The 19698-nt window shown below is 42.3% G+C and overlaps 1 protein-coding gene, 1 long non-coding RNA gene and 1 pseudogene across 6 annotated transcripts in view; 1 reads left to right on the top strand and 2 right to left on the bottom strand.

Annotated features, from left to right (window-relative positions):
* Positions 1-4857: 4857 nt before the first annotated feature.
* DEGS1 (delta 4-desaturase, sphingolipid 1) lies at positions 4858-13453 on the bottom strand. Of its 3 annotated transcripts, XM_082427607.1 has the most exons (4): positions 13316-13453; positions 9510-9714; positions 7948-8690; positions 4858-5369 (listed from the first exon to the last, which is right to left on the bottom strand). In XM_082427607.1, the coding sequence occupies exons 3-4, from the start codon at positions 8662-8664 to the stop codon at positions 5223-5225; spliced, it is 864 nt and encodes a 287-aa protein (XP_082283733.1). In that variant the 5' UTR covers positions 8665-8690; positions 9510-9714; positions 13316-13453; the 3' UTR covers positions 4858-5222. The 3 variants fall into 3 exon arrangements, with proteins under 3 accessions (XP_082283733.1, XP_082283732.1, XP_082283731.1); XM_082427606.1 differs by lacking the exon at positions 9510-9714 and having other exon boundaries at positions 13316-13450; XM_082427605.1 differs by lacking the exon at positions 13316-13453 and having other exon boundaries at positions 9482-9619.
* LOC309644307 (14-3-3 protein theta pseudogene) lies at positions 13316-19122 on the bottom strand (annotated as a pseudogene). Its single transcript has one exon. The product of its transcript is annotated as a 14-3-3 protein theta pseudogene (transcript).
* LOC309644631 overlaps positions 13660-19698 on the top strand; it is a 39111-nt gene continuing 33072 nt past the window's right edge. For both annotated transcript variants that reach the window (XR_014254528.1, XR_014254529.1), the window contains exons 1-2: positions 13660-13860; positions 15248-15590. This is a non-coding gene — a long non-coding RNA (uncharacterized lncRNA). The remainder of the gene's footprint in view (positions 13861-15247; positions 15591-19698) is intronic.

Below are 19698 nucleotides of genomic sequence, written 5' to 3'. Positions count from 1 at the left end.
TGCAACGGGGACCCTCCCTGGGTTGTCACCACACTATTTTTTGCTAATCCCCATCGCAGACCTCACCCTCAGCCCAGTGGGGAATCTCTGGCTTTGATGTCTTCAGGCCTCTGCTGCCACCTCTCCTCCACTCTTGAGCCCCCGTTGCAGGTACCACCCTCATCCTTGTCCTAGCTCAGAATCAGATACACCGAGACGGTCTCAGGGGTTTAGTGCTGTTGGGTTTCTGAGGGTAAAGTTTTTTCAGGGCCTTCCTGGCCCTAGGATTAGACTATCCTTGCTTCATTTCAAATGACTAAGGCTCCTGGAGAGTTTTCCGAAGAAGACAAGAAATAACACATTTCCTTCCTTATCCAAGCCAAGAAGCTTCCGAGTGAGCTGGGCCAGTGGAACAGCAAGAGCACAGGCGTGGACGGCCCTGCTGCTCACAGCACACACCCTCACGCTGATCTCTCGGAGCCTCCGTGTCTTCGTGTGAACACGTGGGGTATGGGATCTCTCTCCCCAGGCCAACAAGGATTAAAATGCGAGCCTCTGGGGACTGGCAGAGTTCAGACACTGATCAACGATACTGTTGTGTGCCCTCCATTCAGTTCCAGCCACATCGTGACTCTCCTGTGTAAGGCACTCAGTCCTTTATTACTTCTTTTTTTAAAATTTTTATGGGAGTACAGTTGACTTACAATGTTGTGTACGTTTCAGGTGTACAGGAAAGTGACTCTTTTCCCATATAGGTCATTACAGAGTATTGAGTAGAGTTCCCTGTGCTATACAGTAGCTCCTTGTTAGTCATCTATTTTATATATAGTAGTGTGTGTATGTTAATCCCAATCTCCTAATTTATTGCTTCCCCTCACGTTTCCCCTTTGGTAACCACAAATTTTATTTCGGGATCTGTGAGTCTTTCTGTTTTGTAGAAAAGTTCATTTGTATTATTTGTTTTAATATCATGTAAGTTTCAGGTGTACAACAAAGTGATTCACAATTTTTATTTATTTAAATTTATTTATTTATTTACTTATTTATTTATTTATGGCTGTGTCGGGTCTTAATCGCGGCACGCGGGATCTTTCATTGTAGCACACGGGCTTCTCTCTAGTTGTGGTGCGCGGGCTTAGTTGCTCTGCGGCATGTGGGATCTTAGTTCCCTGACTAGGGATCGAACCCACATCCCCTGCATTGGAAGGTGGATTCTTAGCCACTGGACCACCAGAGAAGTCCCATTTGTATCTTTTTTTAATTAGATTTCACATATAAGTGATATAATATGATGTTTGTCTTTCTCTGACTTACTTCACTTAGTATGATAATCTCTGGGTCCATCCATGTTGCTGCAAATGGCTTTTTTAAAAAAAAATTTATTTATTGTATTTATTTATTTTTGGCTGCATTGGGTCTTCGTTGCTGTGCGCGGGCTTTCTCTAGTTGCGGCGAGCGGGGGCTACTCTTTGTTGTGGTGCGCAGGCTTCTCATTGCGGTGGCTTCTCTTGTTGCGGAGCACGGGCTCTAGGCGTGCGGGCTTCAGTAGTTGTGGCACGCAGGCTCAGTAGTTGTGGCACACAGGCTTAGTTGCTCCGCGGCATGTGGGATCTTCCCAGACCAGGGCTCGAACCCGTGTCCCCTGCATTGGCAGGCGGATTCTTAACCACTGCGCCACCAGGGAAGCCCAAATGGCTTTATTACTGAATTCTGATTCCATTTGCATATCCCAGCACTAGAGCATCAGCTCCTTAACTGGGGACCATGATTTGTCTTTGCATCCTCTCTGCCTAATGCAGTGCCTGGCCAAGTACCTGCAGAATGAATAAGTGCATTTTTACTTTGGATTTAAACCTTAGTGTTTCATATTAGAATTTAGATGGGCCCTTTCCTCAGCTTCTTCTAAAATGCTTTATCTTTCCAAGGAAGCTAAGGCAGAGTTGAAGTGAGGCCCTCATTTCTGGCGCTCACTGCATCTGGCAGCCGCCAGCTCTGCACACACCCCTCCACAGCCTCCGTCTCCGAGCTCACCTGCATCTACCCAACCCTTATCCTGCACGAGGATGAGATGCCACTAACGTAGGGTATGATCAACGCCCTCATTAAAGCAGCCAGTGTGAATGTCGAACCTTTCTGGCCAGGTTTGTTTGCAAAGGCCCTGGCCAATGTCAACATCAAGACGCTTATCTGCAACATAGGGCTGGTGGCCCTGCCCAGAAGGAGGTCCTGCCTCGACGGAGGACAAAATGGGAGCAAAAAAAGAAGGCTCTGAGAAGTCTGACGATGGCATAGGCTTTGGTCTTTTTGATTAAATCTCCTTTGTATTATGTTCAATAAAAAGCTGACCTCTTAAAAAAAAATAAAAAAGAATTTTAGATCGTTAAGTCAAAAACCCCCCGAGATCTGGCCAGAACTGCTGACACACAGGAACGGATGGACAAGACAGTGGAACGAAAGCACATTTGGTAATGCATGGGAACTGTTTTCCTTCCCGCTCCCATTGCAGGACTAGGCTCATTAGACAAGCCCTGTGAAGCACGGTCGAGAGTCTGGGTTCTGGAGTCACTGTCTCAATCTCAGATCCTGTCTCTGCAACTCACCAAGTGTGACCTTGAGCCAGCTACTCTCTGAGCCTGTCTTCTCATCTATAAAATGAAGATAGTAATAGTACTACCTACATCACAGACATACTGAGAATGAAATAAGATTATGCATAAACTTAGTTCAGAGCTCAGTGAATAGTAAGAATTCTCAATAAATGGCCACAGTGTTCAGTGGACTGAACACACATTCACTTAAAGGTTATTCAAATGCCCTCCATCTTTTGTTTCTGTTTTTTTTTTTTTTAAATTAATTATTTTTGGCTGCGTTGGGTCTTCATTGCTGCACGCGGGCTTTCTCTAGTTGTGGTGAGCAGGGGCTACTCTTCGTTGCGGTGCGCAGGCTTCTCATTGCGGTGGCTTCTCTTGTTGTGGAGCACAGGCTCTAGGCGTATGGGCTTCAGTAGTTGTAGCACGTGGGCTCAGTAGTTGTGGTGCATGGGCTCTAGGCGCACAGGCTTCAATAGTCGTGGTGCACGGGCTTAGTTGCTCCGCGGCATGTGGGATCTTCCTGGACCAGGGCTCGAACCCATGTCCCTTGCATTGGGAGGCGGATTCTTAACCACTGCGCCACCAGGGAAGCCCTTGTTTCTGTTTTTGATGAAAAGCTTCTCAAGTTTAAGGATAGCCTCTGTTGGTCTCTCTCCATTCATTAAGCACTTACTTTGAGCCAAGCACTGTTCTTGTTAGGGTTGGGGAACAAAGAAATAAAAGATAATCCCTGCCCTTAAGAAATTACAGCCTCAGGGGAAAAAAAACTGTGTGTATTTAGAAAACAGTATGTGGACCACGAATGAGATAAACACTGGTTGGAGAGTCCAAAAAGTGGCACCTGACCTGCTGGGGAGAGGGATGGGCTACCACATACTGGTGTGAGCCCGAAGGACCCAGATCAGGAATGGGGAAAGGGAATCTAGGCAGAAGGGAGAACTCGTGCAAAGCTACTGAACCACGTCTCGGGACCTATCATCCTTGTGCCTTCAAGGCTCTGCTGCCCAGCCTTCCTACCGCCCTGATTCATAGGTCTCTCTCTGGAAAAGTCACCAGTGACAGAAAGAATGGCCCAAGCTGGCAGATGGGAGCTAGACTGGCCTGGAGACCGCTAGGAGGCTGAAACCTCCGTCAGGCAAGAGGTCATGTAAGCAGAACTGGCAAGTTTGGGGAAGGACAATAAGGCACCCCCCACCTCTACGGACCAGGAAGGAAATGGAACTGAGAGGGCTGGCAGGAGATCTGGGGGTTTTCAGCACTTGCCTGGCAGCTGAGCCACTGACTAAAGTTCGACAGCTAAGGGGAGTGAGTGGAGGGCTCATTTAATGTCAAACCCAAGGGTAGGTTTCACAGATACTTTTACTGACTGAGCCCATACATCTGAATTGTAAAGTTGGTTCTATCATCACTCTAAACGTTAAAGCAAAGGGTCATTAAGCAATAGTTCGAAGACAGTAGGAATCTTCCCAGGCAAGAGGATAAGGAAGGGAAAGCAAAGCACTCTGTCTCCCCAGATCAGGTCTGTGAAAACCCAGTCCTTCTGAGGGTGAGTGCCGTACTCTTCACCACCAGCATGTGAAACTGCAATACAGCTGCGGATGACAGAAGTAAGAACTTTATAATATCTCGTATTCAGGATGACAGAGGGTTGGTGTTGTGTACAAATTGTAGACTATTTGATTGTTTGATACCACGGATTACTTTAAAATAGTTCACCAGGGACATCCCTGGCGGTCCAGTGGTTAAGACCCTGAGCTCGCACTGCAGGGGGCACAGGGTTTGATCCCTGGTCAGGGGAAGATGCCACATGCTGCGCAGCCCGGCCAAAAAAAAAAAAAAAGATAAAAAAATAGTTCACCATATTACACTAAATTTACCCAAATGACACGTTTCAGGTAACCAGGACTGCCAGCCTCACAGCCCTCGATACTGGCTACTTGACACCATCTACCATCAGACCCAACCAGCTTCCGCTGAAACGAAATGACAAGAAACTCTTTATCAGTTAGTTGAGTTGTTTCTAATTTGAGAGCCCACGCATCTGAAAAGGAAGTTGAATGTTGGATGTGATCAAGTTCAATAATGTCTTTACTTATGAACAGGCTGTGCAGGACTCAGCACTAATTTAGGTTCCCTGTATCGATACAACAGAAAAAATTAGAAATGAGTCACTCGGCTTGCAGTGAAAGATATTTCCAGGCCTTTTTAAATTTTAAAGTAAGCTCACTCCCAGTACTCTGGTTATAGTGTAAAGACGGTAAAATTTAAAAAAATATGATAAACACTATTTATTGTGATCAACAGCTGTTTATTAGGTGTTTTAATAAAGTAAATAATTATAGTGAAAACAACATACTAGAAATAGCTTTTGAAAAGCTTTTCTTATGATATGCTTACAAAGTGTCAGACCTAAGTGAAAACGTCCACCACGGTGGTAATACAATGAACAAGTTTCCTGTGAGTAAAGCTGAATGCTGCACAGATAGGCTGACTGTTTACAGCCAGATTAGCGTCTTGATACCATGAAGATCAGACTTTGAATTTGTAGGAGGGCAGCTTCTAAACATCACTGGTCTTTTTAGTAATGCAAAAATTCCACTTTCTCAGCTATTCTGGAGTTTCAGAGAGGAATTCCTTTGGCCTTAATGACATTTACTCCAGAACCACGCTGCCTTTTTGATGCCTCTTCACCCTCGAATAGGGACTTATTGTATCATCCATCACAAAATCATACAGTACTTTTATCCAGGAATTGTAGTGGGGGAGGCTCTCATAGTACTCAGCTGCTATCTTCCTCACCTGGAAGGGAAAATACAGCAAGATGAGTGAGTGCTAACTGAGTCCTATTACAGACGACAGATGAACGTCTGACACACACACTCAGGAGAAACCATGAGACTTTCTCCCGCCTCCCTCTCAAATAAATAAATAAATAAAAGCAGCAGCTTTGGGAATTCTAAACAAAAAGCAGCCTACATTTCAGCAGGAACATACACTTGATCCTCTAGAATTACTGATGTTCCAACAAGCTCTGAGGGACTACATATACTGGTTTACTTGTAAAAGTTGGCAGCTGGAACCTTTAACAACAAATACTTGCAATCCAATCAGCTTGCTGCTTTTTAAGTGTTGTACTGCATGGCCGCCACTGTAGGGTTTAAAGGCACCACTTGATCCCCTGCCATTAAGGAACCTACAAATACTGATCAATTATTGTGGCATGCCAGTTAGAAATTAATCACTTATCAAGTGTGCAGTTCAGCCATCTCAAGTTGAGACTGTCTTTAAAAAAAAAGACTACTGCCAGTGTGATGAGCAAGCAAAACTAGTTACTGCTGAGTAAGAAAAAATTCTGTGGCTTCAACAAAATGTGCAAAAACTACCCTAATAAATCCCAAAGGAAAACAGAAACACAGAATCCAAGATGTTGGAAGAGAGACGGCACGAAAAACATAGAAAAAATTAAAGAACCTTGTTATTGTGATAAAAATATTCTAAAATTGATTACAGTGATGGTTGTACAACTCTGAACAATCTAAAAACCATTCAATTTTAAATGGATGAATTGTATCTATGAGTTACATCTCAATAAAGCTGTTAAAAGAAACCTTGCTATACATACCTGTTAACTAACCACGTGACAGTTGTATGCAACATAACTAGTGCAGCACAACAACTGTAGAACAAGATACTCCTTGGTATACACCACAGAAAAAGCAGGAAAAGGAAGACTTAGAGAACTCTGAGAAAGTTTGTTAGTTTAGCTAAACAGGAAAACTGGAATGGAATGGGAACTCAATACTCACTGATGAACCATGGGCCTTAGGTCAAGCAATGTTTGAGCTGAACAGTTCAGGGACTGTTCAAGAAAATTACAAGTCAAAGTATGTGGCTTATATTGGAAAAAATTAATTATTTTGTTCCGAAGGTGACTGGCTTTCTCCTTAAACCATAACCTCTTAAAATATAAAAATGTACTGGCCTAGTCAGGGAAGAGGCAAGCAAAGGCGGGCGCACTCTTCAGGCCAAAATGATACAAAGTAGCTGCACTAGCACCACATTACACCGGTTTCAAAGCTGTCTTCGGCCAGTTGTGTGGTGTTTTCCCCCATTTTATTTTGAAAAATGTAAAACCGACAGAAAAGTTGAAAGAACAGAAAAACTAACACCCATATGCCCTTCACCTAGGTCCACCAATTGACACTATGTCACGGCCACTTTCTCTCTTTCCATATATAGTACACACCACATACTTTGCTCTTTCTTTGCCAAAAGAAAGTTGCAGACATTATATGAAAACTAACCCCGAATACTTCACCCCTAAATATTCTACACATATCTCCTAAGAACGAGGACATTCCCCGGCAAAACCATAACACCATTACCACACCCAAGAAATTTAACACTGACACAGTATTATGTATTACATGGTCCAGATTCAAAATTTCCCCACTAACTCAATGTCCTTTCTAGATTTTTCTTTCCTCAATTGGCAAGCCAATCAATAATCAAACGTTATACTTTGTTGTCATGTTGTATACGAGTCTGCAGACAGTCAACATTTAAAAACTGAAGAGGAAATCTATAAAATTTGGTTGGGTGGATATGATAGCATAAAATACCTGGCTATGGTTCCCTTATATCACAGCTAAAAAAAAAAAAAAAAAAAAAAAAGATAAAAAAAACCTGATATTACACATCATACCACTTCCCCTTTTTAGAATTACGGAAACATTTTTTTTGGTAATGGAATTGTAAAAGCTATCCATTCTGAGGATGGCAAGTCTAATAAGAGAACTCATCAGAAATACAACTGAAGTTTGGAGAGGATCGTCCTTTTTTGGGAAGGGTGAAAGGATGAGTGTCAATGTGCTGTCTTTCATTTACTCCACAAACAACACACTGAAAGTCTATGTGACAGGAAACAGATGGTCCCTACCTGTGGCAAGTCTGTGGTACTGTAAACTGAAGTTCACTTATTTTGCAGAGCAATTATGTAGGACCTCTGTATTTCACAACAAACCAACACAAACCTTAGCTAAGTGTATTCAGTTTAACAGTGATAAAGGTTATGTGAACTTCTGCTCCCTTCGCAGAGGGAATTCATTCTCTGTTTCTGAATTACTTTACATGTTAGCCAGTTTTGCAGATCCCCCAACATTCTAAACGAGACGTGTTACCGCTAGGCTTAGGGATCCAGGACAGTGAACTCTGTAAAGTTAGGCTGCTGCCCAACTCAGGACCTGGACTCTTGCTGTTTTGATGAACAGCCTAGATGGACGAAATATACTAGATTCTATTTTAAATGAGCAAGTCAAGACTAATTTTGATCATATAACCATCAGAAATTAGAACATGTATCAAATCCTTTACTTACCAGGGGAAGGCTTTTTCCGGGAATGTTGGGGAAGTCATGGTGTTCGTTATGGTAACCCACATTGAAGGTGAGTAAATTCAGAGGCCCATAGTATGAGTAAGTTTCATGTCCTTTTAAGAACATGTAATGTTCAGCTATAAAATGTCCAGAGATTGGGTGCAAACCTAGGCCGAGTAAGGATGCCGCCAACATGTAGATTAAAGATTTAATTCCCAAAACGTAGTAAATCACGACGTCAAAAGTGACCTGGATCACAGTATTGATAATTTCCAGATAGGAAATTGGTTTGGGGTTGATGAACAGAGGTCGAAAAGCATAAAAGAGAGGTTGAAGAATAACCCATATAAACTTTCTGCACGTGGTACAGAAGAACCAGCCTTCAAAATCAGTTGGAATATCCACATCGATGCCATCACCGCCGAGGTACCGATGATGGTCCATGTGATACCTCTTAAAGGAAACGGAATATGGAACACCGACAGGGAGATTAGCAAATATTCCAAACCAACGATTCCACATAGGTTTGCGATGGCCAAAGGCACTATTGTGGGAAACTTCATGAATAGCCAGAGTCATTGAATGATTAATGCAGCTGCCAAAGGCATATGCCCAAAAGAGGACCCATTTCCAGTCCAAGTCCTTTACTAAGTAAAATGCAACAAACTGAGTGAGAATCATCAAAACTACAATCCATATCAAGTTGGAATCAGGTTTCATTAAGGATTTTATCTCTGGATACTTTGCTGTAAGGGAAAAACAAACAAAAAATCAGAGACTGAGAAAAGTGCACAATAGTTCTGCAATTATAATTAACTAACATCAATTAAATTAACACATCGATTAATTTTTTTCTTTTTCCAAGTCATTATATGCCCTCTATTAGAAACTTTATCAAATATTTGTCTACTACAGGGAAGGAGTGTATTCAACAGTAAAGTTACTAAATACTATGTCACAACAAATTGAGAATTTATGCAGAAAAAAATGAGCCTCAAAATCTAGACTCTCCACAATAACAGAAAGATAGTCACAAATGAGTAAAGATTTCATGTTATCTAGTTGCCTTTTCACTGCTAACAATTTTTTGTATATTAAATTTGTAAGTTTTACAAAGTGGTAATCATAATCTGATAAACCTATGTGTCTGACAGATTTACAGACTATTACAATATACTTTTATGTAATATATGTACAATATACTATATATGCAATATACTTATACATAATATATACATATTATATACAATATACTACTTAGATTTCATAATTTCCTTTTTAATGACTAAATCACTTCTAGTTGCCAGTTGTAACTTCTAACCATTTTCCTATTTTTAGACATTTAGATATGTAAATTTTTGCCAATGTAGACTTTTTCTAGTCACCGGGAAATTAGGGTAATTTCCAAAGGACTCTATGGATTCACAACACCACCCCCCCCTTCTTTCTTTCTTTCTGCGTTAGAACTGAACAATGCTTATTTGTTGAATTCACATGCAAATATCCAAGTATTATGGAAAAGGCCAGTAATAAAAACCTCTGCATTTCAGGCAAGTGTCGCCTACAGGCAAATGCAGATTCTTCTCTGTATCCCGGCACTCCAGAGATGGAAGCCCAGATATAATGAACATCTTCTGTTTTGTGTGTTGTCAAGTATGTTTGACCCAGGACAGCACAAGGAAGAAGGAAGGACCTTTTTCTTGGGACAGGTCATTCCGAGTGTTCTTAAAAAGATTCAGAAGAAAGAAGAGCAGCTTCACCCTCTTTTCTCTAAATGTGAAATGAAGAATTCAATAAAAGCTTAAAATGCAAGACAGGAAGTTATTTAAGTCTAGTTTTATATATAAGAAATAAGGGTAGTGTTGATTCGAGGTAATTATTCTTGTTTCTTTCCTTTCCCCTCTTCTGTCTCCACTCCCTAACCTCTCATCTTTGTTGGTATCAGTTCATTTCATCAATGTTAACAATTTTTTAGGCAACAGGCCAAAAAAAACAATCCTTTTAAGGGTTACTTTTTGATTATCGATTACTCAATAGGTTTGAGTCTAAAACTAATTACCCTGGGATAAATGAAAAGCTCAAATAAGTCATTCATTAAAATACGGGCATTTTGAGCAGTCCTCCAAACATAGAATAACAAGTGTTTAGTTCATTGGTGGATAAGTAATAAATCTTTTGTATTAAAATGTGTTATTTCTGTTTAGAGCTCCAGCATTTTTACCTTACATAAAACTAGATTAAATTGACACGTCTGACAAAGGATAGAAGATAACACACACTTCATAGTTACTCTAAAATCATGAAATAAAGATGGCACATTTTTCTCAGACAAATCAACTTCCTCCAAGTAATTCTGTAACAAATTTTTGCAAAGCTGTAATAGTATATAAAAATCAATACTAGCATGCCAATATAATTAAAGGGGGGAAAGAACAGTCTTTTCAACAAATGGTGCTGGAACAACTGGTCATCCATATGCAGAAGAATAAAACTGGACTTCTCTCTTAACACCATACACAAAAATTACAAAAAGGAACTGAGTACTGATACATGCTACAACATGGGTGAACCTTGAAAACGTTATGCAAAGTGAAAGAAGTCAGTCACAAAAGACCAAATATTTTATGACTTCATTCATAAGAAACGCCCAGAATAAGCAAATCTATAAAAACAGAAAGATTAGTGGTTGCCCAGGACTGGAAGATATGGAGACTGCTTATGAGTATAGGGTTTCTTTTTAGGATGACAAAAACTTTCTAAAAATTAGATTGTAGTGATAGTTTAAAACTATTGAATACACTATAAAAACTCACTGAACTGTACACTTTAAATGGGTGAACTTTCAGGACTTCCCTGGCGGTCCAGTGGTTAAGACTCTGCGCTTCCAATGCAGGGGGCACGGGTTTGATCCTTAGTCGGGGAATTAAGATCCCACATGCCCTGTGGCATGGCCAAAAAAAAAAGGGGGGGGAGGGGAACTTTATAGTTTGTGAATTATATCTTAGTAAGGCTGTTAAAAAAAAATGCTTTTTCCCTGTGGAAGTACAGCAGTAAAAGGAGCATTTCTTGTGATTATCTGACCCACTAATAATGGTCTAGTCCCTAGCCTTCATTAATTTCGTACACAAACTTTGTAAATTTAGCATACAGATGGTGGTTGTTAAACAACATATCCATGTTCTCTGGTGCCTCTCTCCCCCCCAAAACCTGATACATTTGAGAAATATCTCATCATTTAAGTATAATTTAAACAAGTCTCCAGATTTTTATCTTTCCTGAGGGTATTCCATCTCCACCCCTGAAATGGAACACTGAGCAGTATTTATTTACACCTGCAGGGAAAATGACGTTTTCATTGAGAAATATGTAGTCCTTTTACTTTCCAAGTGAAACGGTCCAGTGATGATAAGTTTGTGGAAAAAAGGTTCCGTGTTGAGATAAGCATGAACAAGCACCTTTTTACTTCCTTGATTTTCTGAATTTTAAATAGCTAAGTTCCAGTATTCAGGAGTTGGTTTTTATAGCGTGGATACCAGATTATTCTTATGTAATGTATTGATCAGGCATAGATAAAATGTACCATATGCTATCTCCTATGTGTGATTTGCAAAATACACATTTTGATTAAAAATAAAAAGGAAATTTTAAAATTTCAATGTTAAAATTTCAATTTTAACAAATCCATTTCAAAGGGATCTACTTTTTTTTTTTTTAAACAATTTATAAAGTTCTTTAACAGTGTAAAATAGTCCCTAGTGTCAGAAGGATATGGGTTTAAATCTAGATTCCTCCATTTACTAGATCTGTGACAACGTGCTACCAAACCCTGGTTCCGCTGTTTGCGGGACTCAAGAGACAAGTATTGGCTGGAAAGGAAAGGTTGCTTTATTCAGGAGGCAGGCAACCTGGAGAAGGTGAACTCCAGTCCAAGAGACAACTCTGAAGAGTCTGCTCGACCATGAAAGTTTTTAAAGGGTTAACTCCTTTCTTTTTGTGAAAACATGAAATTTCTAACTTACCCAACAAAAATCAGGGGCTTGCTTTTTCTTTTCACTGCACAAATGGATGCAGAGAAAAAAAACTAGGGGAATACTGGGTATGAGAAAGAATTCCTCCTATTCAATTTACCACCCACTAGTTTCCAGATCTCTGAAACAATAGCAAAGAGGTTTAAAGCAATGCTTTGGAGGCAATCTAACCCAGATCAGAATCCCCCTCTAACATTTACTTATTCACTCTTACCTCGTCTTTAAAACAGGGATAACACCTACCTAATTACTGGGAGGATTAAATTGTGTAATGTTTGTAAAGCACTCAACACAATGCCTAGCTTACCATTAAGAGTACCCTGGGAGAGATGAGAGAATTCTCTATATAATATAGAAGCTGCAAATAGCTGAGCGCCTTACACCTCTAGAGAGTTGAATAAGGCCTAGTTATAACACCTGGTGTAAAGGCGCTAAACTAGCAGTCAGGGAACCAGAAGGCTAATCTTGGCAAGTCTTCCATACTTCAGCCTTTTCGTCCACAAAACTGGGATGAATGAAAAATATATATGAATCTGCCCTTCTTGCATGAGCCGCGTTGCGAGTATCAATGAGAACACCGTGAGCGCAGCAGGATCCGGACCCTGGAACGCTTACCCTTCCGGCCCGAGAAGCCCCTGGGATCAAACGGGTCGGGTACCACGAGTCCCCTCCCTGGCCCAAGGCAGCAGCCGCCGGCGGCAGGATGGCCTGCTGGCGCCGACCAACGTCAGCGCGCCCTGCGCGTGGGCCGCCAGATGCTCCAGGACCACGCCCTGCCTCGCACACGCTCGCAGCCTGGCTCTGCCGGGGCCGGCTACCGGGAGAGGGAGGAGGAGGGAGGAGGGGGAGGGGAGAGGAGGGGGCGGGGAGGGGAGAGGAGGGGGCGGGGAGAGGAGGGGGAGGGGAGGGGAGGGGAGGGGAGGGGAGGAGAGGAGAGAGGGGGGAGGAGGAGGACGGGGACGGGGAGGAAACGGTGCCGACCGGCGGCACGAGAATCTCCAAGCGAGAGGATCTACCCAAGGGTGGCCTAGTCGCGGGGACCCGGCTGTGAGCAAACCCTGGCCCCGACCGCACGCCCGCGCTTGGGGGCGCGCCTGCGCCTCCCCGTCGAAGGGCCGGGGCCGCGCGGTGGGACGGGGGAGCGCGGGGATCCCTCCCTCCCTCCCGCTCCGGCCCAGCGCCTCCCCCGGCTTCTCCCGCGCGGCCAGGCGGCCGGGGCGGCGAGACGCGGCAGGGAGTCGACTCTTAACCGGCGTCGGGCGCGCAAGGGCCGCGCGAGGAGGGCGCGTCCCGGTGGCGGGAGGCCGCGCACGCACATAACGGGGCGCGGGTCCGGACCTCACCCAGGATCTCCTGGCGCCGACTGGCGTGGGGCTGGTCGGTGTAGACCCACTCGAAGTCTTCCCGCGAAACGCGGTTCCCCATGGCGGCGGCGGCTCGCGGGCCAGCGGCCGGCTCTCGCTCCTGGCCGGGATCCTCCGAGGCGGAGGCGGAGATGAAAGCGAAGGCGGCAGCTCCGCGACTGGAGTCAGCTGGCTGCTGCGGAGCCGGAGAGCAGACGCCGACCGGGGCGGAGCCTCGAGGCCCCGCCCCTCCGGCCCCAACCACCAGCACCACCACTCCCGCCCCGGAGCGTGGCAGGCCGGGCGGAGGCCCCCGTGGTGGGCGGGATTCCGCGGCTCACTGGCTGGGGGTTCTGAGATGCTGTGACTCGGTGACCGGCTGAGAGGCCGAGTTCATGCAAATCCCGGCTCCTTGCGGCCTGTCCTGCGCGGTGCCGGTGCCCGAGGCCGGAAAAAGGTGAAAAAGGAAAGAAAGGTCTCAAGTTAAATAAGACTGGTCTTTAGCGCCTCGGGGGAAGGCCGGAGCTCGATCACGAGGATCCTTGGTCATAAATAAATGGCGACTCGCCCAAATTTTGTTTCATTTTGAAAAGCAGCTTATTCACTGAGCCGTTTTTGGCTGCCTCCTGGAAATAATACCTCAGGAAAAAATGAGGAGCTTGTGGTGATTAAGAGCTAATTAAGAAAAAGGAAATCACTATTGTTGAGAGTGAAAATGATGAGGAATTTGTTGTTTTGCCTGAATTATTCTTGTGTGACCATTTCTCTTACAAGGTGATTGCTCAGCCTTACATCTGTCACAGAAGTCGTTTGAACCACCACCTCTTTCTGAAAGAGGGGGCATTTTGTTTCAAAATTAATTACCACTTTTCCATTAAAAAAGAAACTGACTAAGATTACAAAAAGGAAGATAACCAACAGAGTGTTCTTATAATAAAAGAACACCACACACACACACACACACACACACAAAACCACAACGAAATCTGATCAAACCCCTAGATCCAACTACGAATGTATAGAAAATAGAAAGAACAGAGGATGTTAAACTACACCATAGAGACAGAATCAGCAAGATCTTGACTGTGGGAAACTCTAGGACAACATCCTGGGTACTTTAATAAATAAAATGCAAGGGAAACAAAAGAGGGAAAACCTACAGATTAAAAGGGGCTTTAAAAACATCAATCAACTGCAACGTATTGATCTTATTTAGATTGTGATTCAAATTGTCAAAAGCTTTTAAAATTGACATGAGATCATTTAACTCAGATATCGATTAGATGTGTGATGATATTGAGAAATTATTGTTAATTTAAGTGTGATAATAGTGTTATATTATGGTTACAGTTGTTTTTGTTTTTGTTTTGTTTTGAAGTCCATATCTGTTAACGTTTCATACCAGGGGGAAAAAAAAACCTCAGACAAACTAAAACAAACACATAATGGCACATGCAATTAACCTTACAGTGTCATGCTATGCCACACTAAAAAAAAAAATGAGGAAGGTCTTTATGTCTTAATACGGATTGATCTCCAAAACGTACTGTTAAATGCAAAACACTGGGTATGTGCTGGGGCGGGGAGTATATATAATACACAATACATATATAATATGTGTTTCCTTGGATATGGTTTTAAAAGACAATATAGGTTTAGAAAGACAACCAAGAAATGATTATTATTTTAAGAGAGTAAGTGGGAATCTAGGGGAAAGGATTGGGAGGGAATGTTTTCACTTAATCCTTTTCACCTTTTACATTTGAATTGAATGTGGATTTTGACATTCTAAAGAAAAGGAAAAGAATTCGGCTACAGGATTTTTGTGGGGATTAACAAGTATTTTCATTACACATAGGCATGTTTCTTTAGTGTGGACTTTTAAAAGTTCTTAATGTATTATCTTTCATATCTTTTCCTTACTCCTGCCAGGTAGTTTATCTTGAAGCAATCATCCCAGTTATTCTAGAAAGGCACTATCCAGTCTGCTGTTAAAAGCTGTGGGTGAGGACTTCCCTGGTGGCGCAGTGGTTAAGAATCCGCCTGCCAATGCAGGGGACACGGGTTCGAGCCCTGGTCCGGGAAGATCCCACATGCCAAGGAGCAACTAAGCCCGTGTGCCACAACTTCTGAAGCCCGCGCGCCTAGAGCCCGTGCTCTGCAACAAGAGAAGCCACCGCAATGAGAAGCCCATGCACCGCAACGAAGAGTAGCCCCCACTCACTGCAACTGGAGAAAGCCTGCGTGCAGCAATGAAGACCCAACACAACCAAAAGTAAATACATTAAAAAAAAAAAAAAAGCTGTGGGTGAATACCAGTAGTTCCTGATGATATTGGGAAATATCAGACAATGTAGTTTTCAGAAGAGGGCAGTCATACTTTTGAAATCAAGGTGTTCTTCCATGTGGATTTTTCATTTTCCATTTTTAAAATTTTTTGAATGGGCAATTCATTTTTTAAAAATTGAGGTATAATTGATTTGCAATATTGTTAGTTTCAGGTATACAGCAAAATAATTCAGTTATATATATAAATATATTTTCAGAGTATTTTCCATTATAGATTATTACAAGATATTGAATATAGTTCCCTGTGTAAATTCTTGTTGCTTATCTATTTTATATATAGTCATATCTGTTAATCCCATACTCCTAATTTATCCTCCCCCTCTCCTTCCCCTTTGGTAACCATAAGTTTATTTTCTATGTCTATGATTCTGTTTCTGTTTTATTAATAGATTCATTTGTATTATTTTTTAGATTCCACAGATAAGTGGTATCATATAATATTTGTCTTTCTCTTTCTGACTTCAGTTAGTATGATAATCTCTAGGTCCATCGATGTTGCAGCAAATGACAATATTTCATTCTTTTTTATGGCTGAGTAATATTCCATTGCATATATATACTACATCTTGTTTATCCATTTATCTGTTGATGGATACTTAGGTTGCTTCCATATCTTGGCTATTATAAACAGTGCTGCTGTGAACATTGGGGTACATGTATCTTTTTTCCCCTCAACTTCAAACATATTATTTATTTGCTTTTCTGTTTGTTTGAGTTCTAATGAACAAGAAACTTTGGGAAGGAAAAGCAAATAACATTCTTACCTGAGTAATCAGATCATAGTATTAATGGTTAATTAAATTATACTTAATACTTTTGGAGGTTACAAACCCTTAGAGAATATTATGAAAACTATCTTCTTTCCAGAGAAACACACATACACAAAATGTTGTATACAATTTTGGGGAGCAGGTAGTATTTACATACTTTTTGAAGCCCATCACAGCTTAGTTTTCTGAGTTCAGGTTAGGAACTCCTGGTTAAATAATCTTTAAGATCCTTTCTGGTTGTGTTCTCCTAAGATAAGACAAGTGCCAGTCTTGTATCCTTACCTGTATATGGCACCAATCACTTCTTCTTTGTCTTCCCAACAAATCCTATACGGAAAGAAAAAAAATTGAATGGCAAGCCTTCTTGTCTATTTCACACTTGGGAAACTTGGATCTGCAGCTCTACCTTGGTGAGGTCCAACTATTTGGATCAACTATTGATTATTTTATTTTTTAATTAATTTTTATTGGAGTATAGTTGCTTTACAATGTTGTATTAGTTTCTACTGCACAGCAAAATGAGTCAGCCGTACACATACATATATCCCTTCCCTTTTGGACTTCCTTCCCATTCAGATCACCACAGTGCATGAAGTTCCCTGTGCTATACGGTATGTTCTCATTAGCTATTTATTTTATACGTAGTATCAATAGTGTATATGTGTCAATCCCAATCTCCCAGTTCCTCCCACCCCCCTTCCCCCTTGGTATCTATAGATTTGTTCTCTATGTCTGTGTCTCTATTTCTGCTTTGCAAATAGGATCATCCATACCATTTTTCTAGATTCCACATATATGTGTTAATATACAATATTTGTTTTTCTCTCTCTGACTTACTTCACTCTGTATGACAGTCTCTAGGTCCATCCACATCTTTACAAATGACCCAATTTCATTCCTTTTTATGGCTGAGTAATATTCCATTGTATACATGTAGCGCATCTTGTTTATTCATTTGTCTGTTGTTGGATACTTAAGTTGCTTCCATTTCTTGGCTATTATAAATAGTGCTGCTGTGAACATTGCGGTATATATATATATATCTTTTTGAATTAGAGTTTTCATCTTTTCTGGATATGTGCCCAGGAGTGGGATTGCTGGATCATATGGTAGCTCTATTTTTAGTTTTTTTTTTTTGTAAGTGAATTTTTATTGGGAAGGGAAGTTGTCAACTTAAACAGCAGCAAATGAAGAGTGAATGAGGAAACTCCCTGTTGTCACAGATACACAAGACCTCCATCATATATGATACAGGAGGCATTTTAATTTGTGACCCCCAGCCTCAAAATGTCAAATGCTTTTCCATTCAATCTAATACTTCTGGATTCCTACCAAAAAGGAATATATTAAGAGGATGGAAAAGTTGCTTACTGAAAGAAAATCCCCGAAGAAGAGTAAGGGAGGGAATATAGAAATTAAGAAGTTATGTAGAACACTCTTTAAATTGTAATTAACTACATTTTCATATCTTCACAGTAATACAAAACACAGTCGCTTGCAGAACTGGTTCAGATTACTTAAATACCAGACACATTTTTAGTCCTCTACGTAAGTGTTTGGAAGTTACTTATGTTTATATGAAATGAAGCTATTAATACTTTTCTACAGCAGTAACGGCACACCAGGAAGGCCAAGACAAACACAAATCAAGGAATGGAGTTTTCCCAAAGCTGCAGTGTGAAAAGACTATAAACAGTGGATTCCATACACATGAATGGGTTTCTTTGCTATAGGAAATCCAAATGGAATAAGGAATGGAGATGAGTAGAAAGGTTTCTTGAGGGGAAGAAGGGTGACACCCTGTATGCACTTAGTTCTCTGCCCCTTCTGCCGCATCACATTCTTCTCCTGCACTGTCTGATGTCCGTAATGTTAGGTTGTCTCTAAGCAACTGCATGATGAGGGTGCTGTCTTTGTATGAGGCTTCATTCAGTGTATCAAGCTCTGCAATGGCCTCATCAAAAGCCGTTTGAGCCAGTGTGCAGGCAAGTTCTGGGTTATTCAGGATCTCATAGTAAAATACAGAAAAGTTAGGAGCCAGCCCCAGGCGGATTGGGTGTGTGGGTTGCATCTCTTTCTTGCTTATGTCAAAAGCCTCTTGGTAAGCTCCTTGGGAATTATCTATCGTTTGTTTCCGATCATCACCACAAGCAACTTCAGCAAGGTACCGGAAATAATCTCCCTTCATCTTCAGATAGAAGACCTTACTCTCTGGATTAGTTGCATTGGCTATTAAATACTTATCCAACAATTCCAGGGCCGTGGTGCAGATGGACCGCAGTTCGGACTCCACTTTCTCCCGATAGTCCTTAATCAGCTGCAGCTTCTTGTCGGAGGTGTCGGTCTTCTGCTCGATGCTCGAGATGACCCTGCAGGCGGACCTGCGGCCCCCGACCACGTTCTTGTAGGCCACCGAGAGCAGGTTGCGCTCCTCGTTGGACAGCTCGGCGCCCTGCTCCGTCACGGCCTTCATGCAGGTGGCCATGTCGTCGTAGCGCTCGGCCTGCTCGGCCAGCTTGGCCTTCTGGATCAGCTCCGTCTTCTCCATGGGGCCGGGGACAGGACAGCGAGGGCGAGCACCGACCCGGTTGCCGAGGAGGAGTGCGGAGGGCCTTCACGTCTCCGAGGCCGCGGCGCGAGTCCCACCACTTTGATCCGCCTTTGGCTTTAGCCGAGGACCCTCCCGTCTCCTATTTTTAGTTTTTAAAGGAGCCTCCATACTGTTTTCCATAGTGGCTGCATCAATTTACATTCCCACCAACAGTGCAAGAGGGTTCCCTTTTCTCTACACCATCTCCAGCATTTATTATTTGTAGACTTTTTAAAAAAAATTTTTTTTAATTAATTTATTTATTTTTGCTGTGTTGGGTCTTCGTTTCTGTGCGAGGGCTTTCTCTAGTTGCGGCAAGCGGGGGCCACTCTTCATCGCGGTGCGCGGGCCTCTCACTATCGTGGCCTCTCTTGTTGCGGAGCACAGGCTCCAGACGCGCAGGCTCAGTAGTTGTGGCTCACGGGCCCAGCTGCTCCGTGGCATGTGGGATCTTCCCAGACCAGGGCTCGAACCCATATCCCCTGCATTGGCAGGCAGATTCTCAACCACCGTGCCACCAGGGAAGCCCTGTAGACTTTTTGATGATGGCCATTCTGACTGGTGTGAAGTGATTCCTCATTGTAGTTTTGATTTGCACTTCTCTAATAATTAGCAACATTGAGCATTTTTTCATGTGCCTGTTGGTCATCTGTATGTCTTCTCTGGAGAAATGT

The sequence above is a fragment of the Balaenoptera physalus genome, assembly GCF_965194825.1.
Source record: "Balaenoptera physalus genome assembly, chromosome: 1".
Taxonomy (NCBI): Eukaryota; Metazoa; Chordata; class Mammalia; order Artiodactyla; family Balaenopteridae; genus Balaenoptera; species Balaenoptera physalus.
Note: the sequence above shows the minus strand (reverse complement) of the source record. Positions and strands in the feature narration are given on the sequence as shown.